At 40.7% G+C, this 14,519-nt stretch overlaps 2 protein-coding genes across 2 annotated transcripts in view; one reads left to right on the forward strand and one right to left on the reverse strand.

Annotated features, from left to right (window-relative positions):
- Positions 1-1,330: 1,330 nt before the first annotated feature.
- Positions 1,331-3,020, reverse strand: atox1 (antioxidant 1 copper chaperone). Its single transcript, XM_080526876.1, has 4 exons — positions 2,921-3,020; positions 2,458-2,530; positions 1,767-1,920; positions 1,331-1,619 (listed from the first exon to the last, which is right to left on the reverse strand). Exons 1-3 carry the CDS (start codon positions 2,927-2,929, stop codon positions 1,796-1,798), a joined length of 207 nt encoding a protein of 68 aa, XP_080383002.1. The 5' UTR covers positions 2,930-3,020; the 3' UTR covers positions 1,331-1,619; positions 1,767-1,795.
- Positions 3,021-3,660: 640 nt separating this feature from the next.
- The window catches only part of slc36a1 (solute carrier family 36 member 1), a gene marked incomplete at its 3' end in the record, with an annotated part of 35,253 nt that continues 24,394 nt past the window's right edge, over positions 3,661-14,519 (forward strand). The window contains exons 1-10 of the mRNA XM_080527143.1: positions 3,661-3,678; positions 6,141-6,255; positions 6,693-6,819; positions 7,060-7,150; positions 7,596-7,684; positions 8,632-8,721; positions 8,996-9,080; positions 9,525-9,752; positions 11,694-11,792; positions 11,881-12,047. Of these exons, the coding sequence (XP_080383269.1) occupies positions 6,225-6,255; positions 6,693-6,819; positions 7,060-7,150; positions 7,596-7,684; positions 8,632-8,721; positions 8,996-9,080; positions 9,525-9,752; positions 11,694-11,792; positions 11,881-12,047 (1,007 nt within the window). The 5' untranslated portion in view covers positions 3,661-3,678; positions 6,141-6,224. The remainder of the gene's footprint in view (positions 3,679-6,140; positions 6,256-6,692; positions 6,820-7,059; positions 7,151-7,595; positions 7,685-8,631; positions 8,722-8,995; positions 9,081-9,524; positions 9,753-11,693; positions 11,793-11,880; positions 12,048-14,519) is intronic.

Here is a 14,519-nt window from a genome sequence, read left to right on the forward strand (position 1 = left end):
GACAATACAAGAATTGTGTCAGTGTCTGATATTGTGTTCCTAGTAGCATGAATCATATTAGGTCATCAGACTCAAACTCTGTCACACCAGGATGTCTTTATTCACACACATTTTGACAACTCACATGATGTAATAAAATGGGGGTTATTCATTACGTTTTATTACACTGAAATGACTACCTGTCTCCTCCAAGAGAACAGTTCTAGGGCAATGTAGCACTTAAATTACATAGAGTATAGAGCTTTCCAAGTTGGTATGTCTTTCGAAGAATAACCCAAAATACCTAAATGACTACAATACTCATATTTGATGGCGGGTTTCATATCAGGGCCTATTTCTTTTATTTCCAGGCACTTATAGCTTGTCTTAGATGTTGCTCTTTTCTTGGCAGATGAGACCAGCTCTCACATAGGGGAGGACAGCTATTGCTGCACTACTCCTGAACATTTTTCAGGTATGAAATATGTCTCAACTAGCTGCTGTGCACACTAAAGGAATCCTCACTGCATCAGGGCATATGCCTCAATGGAATACTTGACTTAATGTATAAGGACATTTTTGTAGATTGCATTTCTGTTGGTAATGATATGCAGGGTAACATTATTTGGCAAATCAGCCAGGATGGTTCAATTTCTTAGGCTATGTCTTATCCATCTTCTTATCTTCCTGGCAGCTGTGATTGGTGAGAGTGCGGTGTTCACCTTCTTGGTATCCATTAAAGAGAATGCCACTGATGTTAAAATACCTTGGATGGCCTTTCTACATCTGCTGTGCCACCCTCTTTTACTCCATAGTAGTATGTTCTCTTGGGATAGTACACAGTTCCACTTGGATTGTTCCAACAGAGGCAAGGGGTGGTCAGTCTGTTATAGCACCATGGGGCTAGGCCAAGACCTAACCGCCTTAGAGATAGTATATATTTTTCATTGCTTCATTCATTTATATTTCAGACCTGTTTCATGATAAACTACATAAATACCTCAAGAATGAGTGTCAGTGATTTACAATTCCCTAATTTCACTTAACCTGATGACAATGTGTCATGTTTGTGACAATATAGGCCTACATGTCATTGTGTATAACACTGTAACACTGTAAGTATGACCCTGCAGCGAAAAGAAGAGTCTGCGAAATTAAAACAAGATCAAACACTGCCACCCCGTGGTAGATTTAGTAATAGTACAAATCTAATATAAATTAGCTGGTACAGAATGTTCTCTTGCATTTCGACCCCAGTTTTGGTGAAGTAACAAATTAATCTTCAATGCAACACTTGGAGATTAAAGAGAAAAATAGCTAAAAGAATCACAACAGGCTCTGAAGTGGAATCAACCTTTTAATGTACATGTGGGTATAGACAACATTAAGACTTTAAGAGGAAAGGTTACAAGGTGGTGACTGCCTTTTCCCCTAACTGCCCAAAATCACTTTTCATAAAAATCATAATTGAATACCATGTATATAGTGCTCAATGATACTGTGTTTATCTAAATATCAAAAAGGTGGTGGATAGCTTTGCAGAGCTCATTCCAGTGGTCCCTACAATATGACAGCTAGACTGTTCCTAACAGTCACAGCAGCTTCCTCTCATGATCCTTCACACCAGCAGAGAGCATCACCTGCCACACAAAACAAGAACACAACTAATTACAGTACCAACTATGTGTTGATAAGTGACATGTTATTGGTGGATTGAATTAAATTAATTTCAAGGGTAGGGTGAAGCAGAGTTGAAATCACGTTTTGAAAAGATTGAAGCATTTCACCTGTTCTCGACAAGAACGATGAACCTTCTTCATTTGGGGCCAAGGTAGTTGACTGCCTTCCCAGTTTTTTTCAGTGTTTCCAGAAGTACATCAGTATCCTTATCGGAGTCAATAAGAACCTTCTTGTTGGGGAGGTCGATATCAAATTTTACATCTTTCTCCAACAAAAGTAAAAGAGACAGGAAAACAACTTATTGTCATACAATGTTTTAGCAGCGTTAAAGAGTGGTGTCGCAAACCAAAATATGAACATGACTCGAGGCATGTACTGTACATCACATGACATGGCAGTTTGTGCTCAATGAAAGACATTGACCATGAAAGCAGCAGGTGTATGTATTTATTGACAAAAACGATTTGTTCATTTCAAATGCTGATTCATTTGTCAACAAGGTAATCTACAGTAGGACCACAACATTTACAAAACAGTTGTTATTGTATAGCACTCCATAGTTTACGGTTGGGCTGGTCCAGATTGCAATGACTCCATCAGTTACATCAGTTAGGGATCATCAAGAAGTTCTGTACTAGTAATTGGTGAAATGATTATAGATCATATTTAAAGCGAAATGCGTATGCGATAGGGTACGGTGATAGTTTGATTGTGGACACTTTTTAATTCAGTAAACTTAGATTTGTGTACTATCAAAAAGTGAATTTGATTTATTTTATAAAACACACTGACACTCACCCAGTTTAGTGAGGACTCGGGTGACAGCGCCAGAGCATCCCTCACACGTCATGTCGACAAAGAATTCGTGCTTCTGTGTGGATACAAAATAAATCACAAACTTTGTTATTATTCATAAAACGAGAGGCAGCCATTGGCGCTAGCTTGTTTTAGCTAGCTAGCCACACATCTCAAGGCATGCAACGCGTTGCTTCTAGTATGTTCTGTTAGCTGGCTACATATATTAATGAATGAATGAATGAATGAATGAATGAATGAATGAATGGTCTTCATTGTCATTAATATAGTACAGGTACCATACAACGACATTTGTGAGGGGGGCTCCCCTGGTGCTAGGAAAAAAATACTAAAAACAAGAAGGGAAAAGAGCTGGTTTACATAAATAACGGCTATATACACTATACACTATACTATACTATACAAATAACCGTCTTATAGGTATGAGGAATGATCGGGAACTCACGGTCGTCATGTTGCAGTAATATGTTTAGGTGGATTGCCAGATCAATGGACTTTCGGCTACTGCAAACCTGGAGTGAGTTGGCTACCCGGCTTCAGATAGCAATGGACTACATCAGTTACATCAGTTAGGGATCATCAAGAAGTTACTGTAGTGAATTGGTGAAATGATTATAGATCCTATTTAAAGCGAAATGCATATGCGATAGGGTACGGTGATAGTTTGATTGTGGACACTTTTTAATTCAGTACACTTAGATTTGTGTACTATCAAAAAGTTAATTAGATTTATTTTGTTATAGCCAGGCAGGTGGCTTTCTCTAAGCCCCTACATGACGTCATCACTACATTATGACAGAAACCGCGAAAAAAACCGATCTATTATGCCATCACAATAACTAGATCATTCTGGCACAAATGTGAATTGACATTTCTCCTACTTGATAAAGTCGTTGATCATTTTAACCAACTCGTTTTCGCTTTGTTGTCGATATTTCACTAGTTACTACCAACGTCGTGTGACATTGGGTGAACGTTTCCATCAAGTCAGCTGACACGCACCGTCTTCAGATCATGTGATCAGACGCCCTGTGTCGCGGAAATGGTCTGGAGACCGCAGACCGTACAGACTAGCAATGTCAAGCTGAACTGCTTGCTGAACAAAATATTGATGACAATGGACTTAAAATGCAACTCTGTCATGAATTTGCACTGAAGTGACCCAGTGTAAAGGCTAAAGGAGCAGTCAGCAGCTTTGTCAAGGTAAGTCACCTACAGAGCCGATTAATGAATTATTATTAGGTTTGAAGCATGAACATAAATAATTATTTTGCTAGGTCGCAACTACAGCTGATGTTGTGTTTATTGGTGAGTAATGCGATTAGTTTCATAACTGCATAGATGTATTCTATAATAACGATATATTATAGAATATAATGTTTACTATTTATGCATTGCTACCCAATATTGACCCATCCACTGTGAATAACAGCATGCTGCTGCACTGTCCAGCTCAGATAAGGGTTCAACGTTTCAACAGAGTGAAAACGTGTCACATACCAGAGTTTAAAAACAAAACACACAAAGGTGGAGTATGGGGGTAAATGTTACCACTCCAATTCATAGTAAGGACTCGACATGAACATGAACATGGGAGATTTAAACATGTTTTGAAACTATACAGTTTGTTTACCTACCTGTGTTGTTTGTTAGTTGTTTAAACATTGGTGTAAAACAGACATAGTTATAGTTGGGGTTATGATTGTATAAGACAGATTGTATTAAGTGCATGAGGCATCTACAAGAATAATATAAGCCTAAAATTCCTAAATAATCTATTGGTATATATCCTAATATCCCTTAGGCCTTGTAGCTTGTTAGAGAAATATTAGTTTTAATATTATTATGTATCTAAATACAAAATAGATGAAGGTAGCCTTGTTTCTTCGAATTGTATAGAAAAGGTATTTAATAGTTTTTTGCAAAAGGAGAACAGTTTACAATGAATGAATGAATGAATGAATGAATGGTCTTTATTGTCATTAATATAGTACAGGTACCAAACAACGAAATTTGGGAGGGGGGGCTCCCCTGGTGCTAGGGAAAAAAACGAAAAAACAAGAAGGGAAAGGAGCTGGTTTACATAAATAAAGGCTATGTACACTATCCACTATACTATACAAATAAAACACTGTGCTGTACTCTATGCTATGCTATACCTATTCTAACATTTCCTATTCTCTGAACCTTATGTACCCTAGGGTTGTCATATTGCACATAGTGTTATTGCACATTCATTTAAAGTGTCGCAGTTTGCAGGTTTGAAATGTACACATTTGTGTTTCAGTATTACACTTGATTTCAATCTAGTAGCTGCCATCAATTTGTCTAGATTGTCCAGGGCCTAGAACCTAGGTCTTTGCTGTGTTCAGGGCCTGAATGGCCCTGGGGTAGAAGCTGAGCTTCAGTCTGTTTGTCCTTGCGAACATTGATTGATTGATTGATTGATTGATTGATTGAAAACCTTTATTGTCCCCAATGGGGAAATTTTGTTGTCAAACAGCTCAGTTAGGGCAGAAAACATTCAATACAGAAAACAGAAAACATTCAATAAAATACATAAAACAGTGCAGGCTCAATAAGTAAAAAGTTCCAAAAGTTCCAGCTCCAGGTCTCCCCCACCCTGCAGGGCCTGGTTGTAGAGTCGGAGTGCAGCTGGAACGAAGGACTGTCCAAATCTTTTTGTCCCCGCCAGCTCGCAGTACATCGGGTGGGAGGGATTGGCCAGCATGGCCGCCAGTTTTTTCCCCATCCTCTGTTCTGCCACCACCTCTAGGCTGTCCAGCCCGGTCCCCACCACAGAGCTGGCCTTCTTCACCAGTTTGTTTAGCTTCGCAGCATCCCTGGCACAGATGTTTCCACCCCAGCAGGCCACGGCGAAGAACAGAACGCTGGCAACCACCGACTGATAAAACATTTGCAGCAGCTTGTTGCAGACACCGAAAGACCTCAGCCTTCTCAGGAAAAACAGTCTGCTCTGCCCTTTCCTGAGAAGAGCCTCGGTGTTGTCAGTCCAGTCCAGTTTGTTATTAATTTGTACTCCCAGGTACCTGTAGGAGGTACATGGTCCTGAACCGCCTGTTCGAGGGCAGCCGAGCAAAGTGTTCGTACCCAGGGTGGGATGGCAGAGCATAACAAGCATGACAGAGAGTCTGGTAGTCAAACGTTCTCAGGAAAAGTCCAGATAGAGAGGAAACATGGATGTATGGTAACACGCCCTCAGGTGAGGTCCAAACCACAGTGAGGGGAGGTCACGTTTACAACAGTGGAGATGAGGAAGAGGGATGAAGGTGATGCGGGTGACTTTAGCCCTCCCTTTCCAATGGTATCACAATGGTGGAGAGGGAGGGGACAGGAGTGAACAAAGGCAAAGCTATCACCTTCATGGGTCAACAAAGGAGGTGGTCAAGCCTGTAACTATTCAAATGTTTCTGTTGTTAAGCAAATGTCAAATCTTGGCCAGAGGAACCAGCTTTCATTGTCTACCAGGTTGGGGTCGTCAATGTGTTAATTTTCCCAGACAGTTTGACTGATAGTCACAAGAGTACAACATGTTTAGACAAATCATTTCCTGTACAAGCTGTACTGTCACTGTTTCAAAGTGATGCCCTACAAGCGCTGAACTAAGAGAGCTAATTGCACTGTGTTTCTTGTTATCTTTATAGAGGCTGTCAATGTGGGACGCCTTCACCTGCTGTCCTTAGGATCAGAGAGGCTGGCAGTGTGAGGATCCACCTACCTAACCAGCCATGACCTCCAACGCTAACGCTCGTGACGAGGGTAGGCCTGCATTAGATTTAGCTCAAGAATGTCCTTTGAAAAAATTATTTTGCATTGATGATAATAATAATTTGAAATGATTAGGCAAATGATAAATGACCTCATGCGTTCTGAAAGCTTTTGCTTCACTGCATTCTATGAAACATGGCAATGGCCTCAAATGGTGTGATATACCATCTGGTACATCATGTACTGGTTGTGTACACAAACGCTATTAACACACTGTGGACATTTCTCTTCAGAGCAAATACAATACAAGTAGTAGGAGGGCACACTGAATACACACTCGTTTCATTGTATTTTGTATCCTAATGTAGCCTACTGTATAGCAACCTGATGTAGTAGTAGAATACCTTTGTCAACAGGGCCATACTCTTTTGGTCTCAAGCTTTTGTGACAATTCTTTCCTGAAATTTGACTATGTCTTTGTGTCTCAGGCCCACCTTTTTCAAGCCTATCAAACAGCCCCTCAGAGGACGATATTCTGTGTCCTCCTCCTCCCCCCCCTGGCCCTTCAAGAGTCCAGAACGAGTATGAGCGAATCGGAGGTCGATCAGGAACTTCGTAAGGATGGTTCATGTTACATCCATTAGTATTTATTACAGAACTTGATGGTATTTAAGTCTTGTAGGCTCCAATCAATTACAGATGTCAGGTGTCTAGGATAGTTTAAAGACACAAATCTTCTTATGCAGCCAGAAAGCATGGTTGTTCAGTTTTTAATGCATTCATTTTGTTTCAGTTTCACAGTGTCTCATTGTTGAGATCATGGATACACATTCTGCTAATATATTCTTCTTGCAGTATTTGTCAGACTCTAATTCACCTGCTGAAGGGAAACATTGGTACAGGACTGCTTGGTCTGCCACTGGCTGTCAAAAATGCGGGGCTTGTGGTAAGAAGATACCTATAAATATTATATATTTACTTATCCTGTTCATTGAAATTCGTTATTGCATTTATTTCTGTACAACCCTAATTCAATCAATTGTTGATGAAGGCAAACTGCACTGCAGATCTGTGTTCTTTCTCCTGTTCTCTAAGGGCAGGTGGGCTTGTGCATCAGTGTCCAGTGATAATGTCTATGAGATGAGATGAGATGAACAGTGAGCTGTGTCAGTTTCACCACCGTTTAGCCTACACCTCCAATTCAGTTTGAGCCTGTAGTGTGGTTTGCCTGTATTCACAATTGATAGAATTGTTATAGTTATATATTCTTAGTTATAGTTCACTTTAATTTGAAACACTGGATAAAGAGGATCTATATATCTAATAAACACAGTTGGAGATGGAGTCACAGGATCTGTCTTTGTTTTGTCCTCTTCCTCTCTTCCCTACAGTTAGGGCCTCTGAGTCTGCTTGCGATTGGCATAATCGCTGTCCACTGTATGAACGTCCTCGTAAAATGTTCACATCATCTCAGTGTAAAGTAAGTGAACTCCATTCACAGCCTCATCTGCAACCACTCTCAATATTCAACATCCGTTTTTTGGTTTGCACTGTCACGAGTGTGACTCACATGACCCATCGTAGGAGCTCTTTCACTTTCACTCGCACACTTCATTTTTCTTTTGTGCAAACAAAGCAGAATATAACTCCAGCTCACATCAGGCCAGCCTTCTCTGATATAATATTGCAGTGTGGGTTTTAGTCCACCTAATCCCACTTTATGGACCTATTGTCATCTCAGGTTCTTCCCATTATCAAAATAAATCATAATAGTTTTTCCAAAACATTATTGTAATTACTTTTACATCTTAAAATATATCCAAACAAACCCGGATTTTCTTAAAATACCTCATGCTATAGATTTATGTAATATATTATGCTTTTATCTAGTTTTAAGACATAAGTGAGACAAGTGACAAGTTGTCAGAGACAAATAAGACAGGACACAATTTAGCAGTACAAATAGTAAACAAGTAGTACAAAGGTGACTGTGTGCTTAAGGGTATGTAGTCCATATACATGTGTTTAGTCTATATACATGTGTTTAGTCCATATACATGTGTTTAGTCCATATACATGTGTTTAGGGATAATAGTCTTACTTTGTCTACAGTAGGCTTGTTTATGAGTCTGATCGCCTGGGGGAAGTAGCTGTTGGTTAGTCTGGGGGAAGTAGCTGTTGGTTAGTCTGGGGGAAGTAGCTATTGGTTAGTCTGGGGGAGGTAGCTGTTGGTTAGTCTGGGGGAGGTAGCTGTTGGTTAGTCTGGGGGAAGTAGCTGTTGGTTAGCCTGGGGGAAGTAGCTGTTGGTTAGAAAACACCATGTTTAACAATTGTTTTTGTTGAATCCTTTCTTCCTCCCTTAATTTTTTTCTTTCTTTCTTTCTTTCTATATTCTTTCCCTTTCTTTCCTTTTGTCTTCCTTCCCAGGATGAACAAACCGTTTCTGACTTACGGAGAAGCTATGGAGTATGGGATGGAAAACGTCTCATGGCTCAGAAGACACTCAATATGGGGGAGGTAAAAATATGTTGTTATTACACAGTAATAAAATGTCTATCTAGGTTATGAATTACACTGAGTATGAGTATATTTGTAAACATATGGGTTATTACCTTCATATAATGTACCATGTATTTTTAAATAGTGCTTTAAAAATCATCTCTCCACAATGTTTAGTTTTGGATACATGTTTTTGAGGATGCCTCTTGTTTTTTGGTGTTTTGATTATTGAATTGTCTTTGACTGTGTCCTGTTTTGGCCTCTGTCTGTGCCTTTGTGACCTTGCTGTCAGACGAGTAGTCAACCTGTTCCTCATCATCACCCAGCTGGGGTTCTGCTGTGTCTACTTTGTGTTCCTCAGTGACAACATCAAACAGGTAAGGGACATCTCCCACAGGCCGTAGGACCTTTTCCATGCCACTAGATGGTAGTGTTTAGCTTCTCCAGACAGGGGAGGCTGGTGGAGGTAGAAACGGAGGCCAGGCTCATTGTAATGCACGGAATGGAATGAGGAATATCAAACAAGTCTGTCTGATACCATTGCTCATTCCATTCCATGCATTACAATGGCACATTTTTGATACCGTTCCACATTCCATTCCATGCATTACAATCTGCCTCCACTGATTGTTGACGAGTGAAACATACTTCTTGTATGGATGCTCTTACTGTGAGCTTATCAGGTTCACCGTAACTCTTTCGTCTAGTCATGGTGATTCCTAAAGTACAAAGTAGTTTTTGTGTCTTCTAAGTCTAGATGAAGGCCACCCCCGTGCTTTTAAGAACATGTGTTCATTGATGTGTGACCTTCTTTTGTCCAGGTTGTGGAAGCAGCAAACGCGACAACCTGGAACTGCCACCCACCGGCCAACCACACAGGTGTGCCTCTGATCCCCAGCTTTGACTCGCGCCTCTACATGCTCTGTTTCCTGCCCTTTGTGATCCTGCTGGTCTTCACACGCAACCTCAAGTACCTGGCTCCCCTGTCCCTGGTGGCTAACCTGGCCATGTGTGCTAGCCTGGTGCTCATCTACATCTATTCATTCATGGTAGGCGCACACACACATACACACACATACACACACATACACACACATACACACACACACACACACACACACACACACACACACACACACACACATACACATACACATACACACACACACACACACACACACACACACACACACACACACACACACACACACACACACACACACACACACACACACACACACACACACACACACACACACACTGGGTAGGGCCTCCCTTTGCTCTCAAAACAGCCTAAATTCTTCGGGGCATTGATTCCACAAGATGTTGGAAACATTCATTTGAGATTTTGACGCTCATGTGATTTAAAAATTACCCCCAAACCCCCGCCCATGTCTGTGTTTCGTGTGGCTCATTCGCATGGGATAAGCAAATGTATGTAAGATGTATTTTACTCAAATTTACTGAAATTATCCACCGGATATGATGTCAAGGCTCTGTGTACCATAGCTATGCAACAAGATATATATATATATATATATATATATAATATCTATTATACATAATAGATATGTAACAAAATATATATATATATATATATATATATATAATATCTATTATACATAATAGATATGTAACAAGCCATGCATGCATCTCATCATCTCTGGGTTTGAGCTTGCTCTTTCTGCCAACGGGTCTCCATGCGAGAGATGAGCCTCCTGAATTTGCACCCAAAATGCTGTCACAACACAGATGTCACAACATACATTTATCATTTCGACTGCAGCTCCACGGCGTGGAGAAAACAAAAAACATTGCAAACGACCCCAAATCACAGAGATGCCGATTCGCACGAGACTAATATTAACACAACACCTCTGTTTGAGGGAATATGGTAGGTAATTTGCGGTGGAATCCTTACTTTACAAAAGATAATACTAGGCCTGTGCAAATAGGGCTTAAGCAATGATTAACAGGCTACTTCAGAAGTTATCAATGAAATCATAGCCTTCAAATCAAAGGTGTGAATTGCCATTCTATTTCCACTGCTGTAGTGCTCCAGTGCAGGGTGCTATACACTACAAAAAGCCCATACATCATAAACTGCAGAATGTAAACACAAAGAGACACTCATCTCGTTACCGTGGCTAGGTGAGTCTCCATGCAGCACATATTTATCATTAATAGCTACCAGTTAACTACCAGACCAGCCTGTCTCAAAGTGACGAGTGTCTCCAATTATGTTTACATTCTGCAGTTTATGAGGTATCTTCCCTATGGTATTGCTTGAAGCGAGCTACCTTCGTACGTGTTGTACTCCCTCCAGTTTTAATTTATTGTCATAGAAATCTGATGAATTTTAATTACAATCTTCATAAAATGTTCAAACATTATGATGATAGCATTCGATGTTGACACGTCTGTTCTCTGTACCAATGCCCTCCCTGGCTTTTGTCTTCACTGATTGAGTTGTGGTTGTTATGGATGAAGAGGCAACTACCCGTGACAGGCACCCGTGATTTCCAATTCCCACCTGAAAAATGTAATCACACAATAGGTGCCTTTGATAAATAGATAGCTGTTGCGTGCCCAGATAAATATGCATAACTGGGAAAGCAATTTCCCACCCTGCAAAAAAAGACAAAAGATGTATTTGCAATGAATACGAGATATGGAGAATGATTGTTGACACTCACACCATGTTGAAGGGCAAAAGCATGGAGTATATACAAAAAAAAGGCTTTTTAAAATGCTTATTATTGTTGCGTGAGTCTTGAGATATACTGTAGACAGATCGTTATTTCCTTATGTTTATGATACTATGGATCAATATGTCTGGTCAATTGTCGAGACATTTATACACAATTGTGCCACTGAATGTATGTATTTAATTGCAAGTATTTGTAGGAAAGGAACTGTTATGCATTGTATTATGGAGTGACTACTGTACTTTAACTGAGATACAAATGTTTTTACTTTTTCTTTGTCAGCACATCCCGTACCCTATCAACTTGCCAAAGGTGGGAGAAGCCAAGAACTACCCCCTCTTCTTTGGAACTGCCATATTTGCTTTCGAGGGAATTGGAGTGGTAAATATGACTTCATGAATTTTATGAATACACATTTTGATGTTGTCTTGTTTGTTTAACTGTGTTGTGTGTTGTTGTCTCTCCTCAGGTCCTGCCACTGGAGAATAAGATGCAGAATCCACAGAGTTTTAAGCTGGTTCTCTACCTGGGCATGGGCCTCGTCACCTTCCTCTACATCAGCCTAGGCACCGTTGGTTACATCTGTTTCGGGGACACGATAGGAGGGAGCATCACCCTTAATTTGCCCAACTGCTGGTGAGTCATTGTAGTACACTGCTGACAACCCTTTGAGGCAGTATTGACAGAAATCATTATCAGGTTTTGCCCCAATTAGATTAGTAGATTAGATTAGATTCAACTTTATTGTCTTTGCAGAGTACAAGTACTAGTAGTTCAGTGGGGTGTGTGGAGGGGGGGATTGTTTATCAGAGTGATAGCTTTGTGAAAGAAGCTGCTGCTGGTACGGGACCTGAGGATCCTGTACCTTCTGAGTCTCTTAGATGGTAGGGGGGTCAAACAGTCCGTGGTTGGGGTGCGAGGTGTCCTTGATGATGTTTGCCGCATTCCATCGACACCGGGTTGCCTGGAGGGACTTGATGGAAGGGAGTTTGGTTGAATATGACTCATTTCAGCGAAAAGTGGCTGTTGGCCATTATGATATCCGTTATATGTTTGTGTTCTTTATAGGTCATTTCTCTCAGATTTTGAAAGGGGTGACTGATAGGGCTTTCACACGGGCAAAGAACCGTTCCGGTTCGCGTTCGCGAACCAAGTCTGGAACCGGCCGGCGCGTTCAGACCGAAACTCAATTGGTTCGCAGCGGGAACCAGAAAATAGTGGTTCTTAAGCGGGAACCAAAACGTAGAACAGTCACGTTGTCAGTGGGTGTTATATTCTAGGCTGCAGAGACCAGCAAGAAGGAAGGAGACAAAATGTAGTCTAATCTAAATCTAATCATTAGTGATCAAAACAATTATCAAAAGTTTCAGCATTCTCTCTATCTTCCTCACATGCTCAGCAAACACACACACACGCGCGAACGCAAATTTCGTAAGCCATTTCTATTCCAGCAATGTAAGAGAACGTGTGTAGAACGTATCTTTTGTTTTGTTTCATAGAAAATAGTGTTTATTTCAGATACTGTAGTGGAAGATATTATCCTCATGTCCAGTGAAGTAGCTGCCATCTAGTTGTGCCATTTTTGTTTATCCCGCCCCTTCATCACCCATCGTTGATGATGCGGATGGTTCCACTTAAATTGGTATGAACGCGAGCTGGTTCACCAGACAGCACCAAGGTTCAGAGGTTTCCGAACGCGAACGCGAACCGGAACGGTTCTTTGCCGGTGTGAAAGCCCTATGAGTGAGTGTGCTTGACAAAAGCAACCGGTTAACTCTCTCCATTGGCATGATTCCCACTATAGACTCGCTAACTGAAGAGCTGATCAATGAATCGCATTGATTTCCTTGACATACACAGTATTTATGTCTACCCTCGAACCCATTGCAAATTCACTCTATGAAGCCTCACTCTAGTAGTGACTCACTCTAATAGCTTTTCCGCCAAGACACTGGAAGCCCATCAGTCAAATGAATCCAAGGTGTCAGATAACTGCACTTGGACTCATTATCATCATTTGAAGGCAACTACTCCCCTGCTGCTTCTTGGCGTAATGGAAGCAAGTAGACCAGGCAATCGGAACGTAGGAGAAGGTTGTTCTCTGGCCTGGTGGAGCAGATCTCAGTCGGGCAGCTGGAGAGAGGAAGCAGATTGAACGCGTCATGGAGTGTCATCATGAAAGAAGGCTGACCAATGAGCTTTAGGGGGGATGCTAGAGATGTCAATCAGAAACACCACTGGGGTATTTAGGATGTGATGGTGACTGAAGCCTTTTGTTCTCTCCAAGTCTTTACCTTAAAGGTAAAGGCTTCAGCCTGTTTAATGTTAAGGTGAAATATCCTCTCAGCCTGAGCTGCCATGTAGGACAGTAGTGAGAGCTTCTCTGCTTCTCCATTCTCCACTTTGCTCCCACAGCGAAGGCTAACAGTCAACCACTCCAATAGACCATTCATATCAATGTGTATCAGACCATTCATATCAATGTGTATCAGACCATTCATATCAATGTGTATCAGACCATTCATATCAATGTGTATTTTGTATTTAGAAGCCGAGACTTTTTAAAGAGAAGAGAAATTTGAAAGAAAAATGTAACAACTCTCAAATTCACAAAGACAGCTATGAATGCAAGGACTGACCCTCTATGAGATAATAATGATTGTTGCAAACTTGTTTTTAAGCTATACCGTGTTTGTGTACAATTACATTGTTTACAAACAATAGAGTAAAACAAGCGTATATTTAGGGTTCTGATGGGGTAAGAGTTGAACTTAAGTTATATTTATAGTTATATGTCTAGTTATGCTGTATATCATCAAACATGGATGTACCAATCAATCCCAGATTGCCTCTTTAAGAGATGGCGACAATTCAACAATATAGATGATGGCCATGTTCTTTTCAAGTGTGATTATGAGCTATGAGTACTGAGTACTTTGATAACTAACTGGTTCTACTATGATCGTAATCACTAACCACTGTGTCTCTGTCTATGCAGGATGTATCACATCACTACCGTATTTTCCGGACTATAAGTCGCTCCGGAGTATAAGTCGCATCAGTCAAAAAATGCGACATTAAGAGGAAAAAACATATATAAGTCGCACT

The sequence above is a fragment of the Nansenia antarctica genome, assembly GCF_963989245.1.
Source record: "Nansenia antarctica genome assembly, chromosome: 3".
NCBI lineage: Eukaryota > Metazoa > Chordata > Actinopteri > Argentiniformes > Microstomatidae > Nansenia > Nansenia antarctica.

What these genes read in the sequence shown, in the direction of transcription:
- atox1 (XM_080526876.1), bottom strand. An exon ending in CCGAGTCCTCACTAAACTGG is followed by an intron (nt 1,921 to 2,457) that starts GTGAGTGTCAGT and finishes TGTTGGAGAAAG; the next exon opens with ATGTAAAATTTGATATCGAC.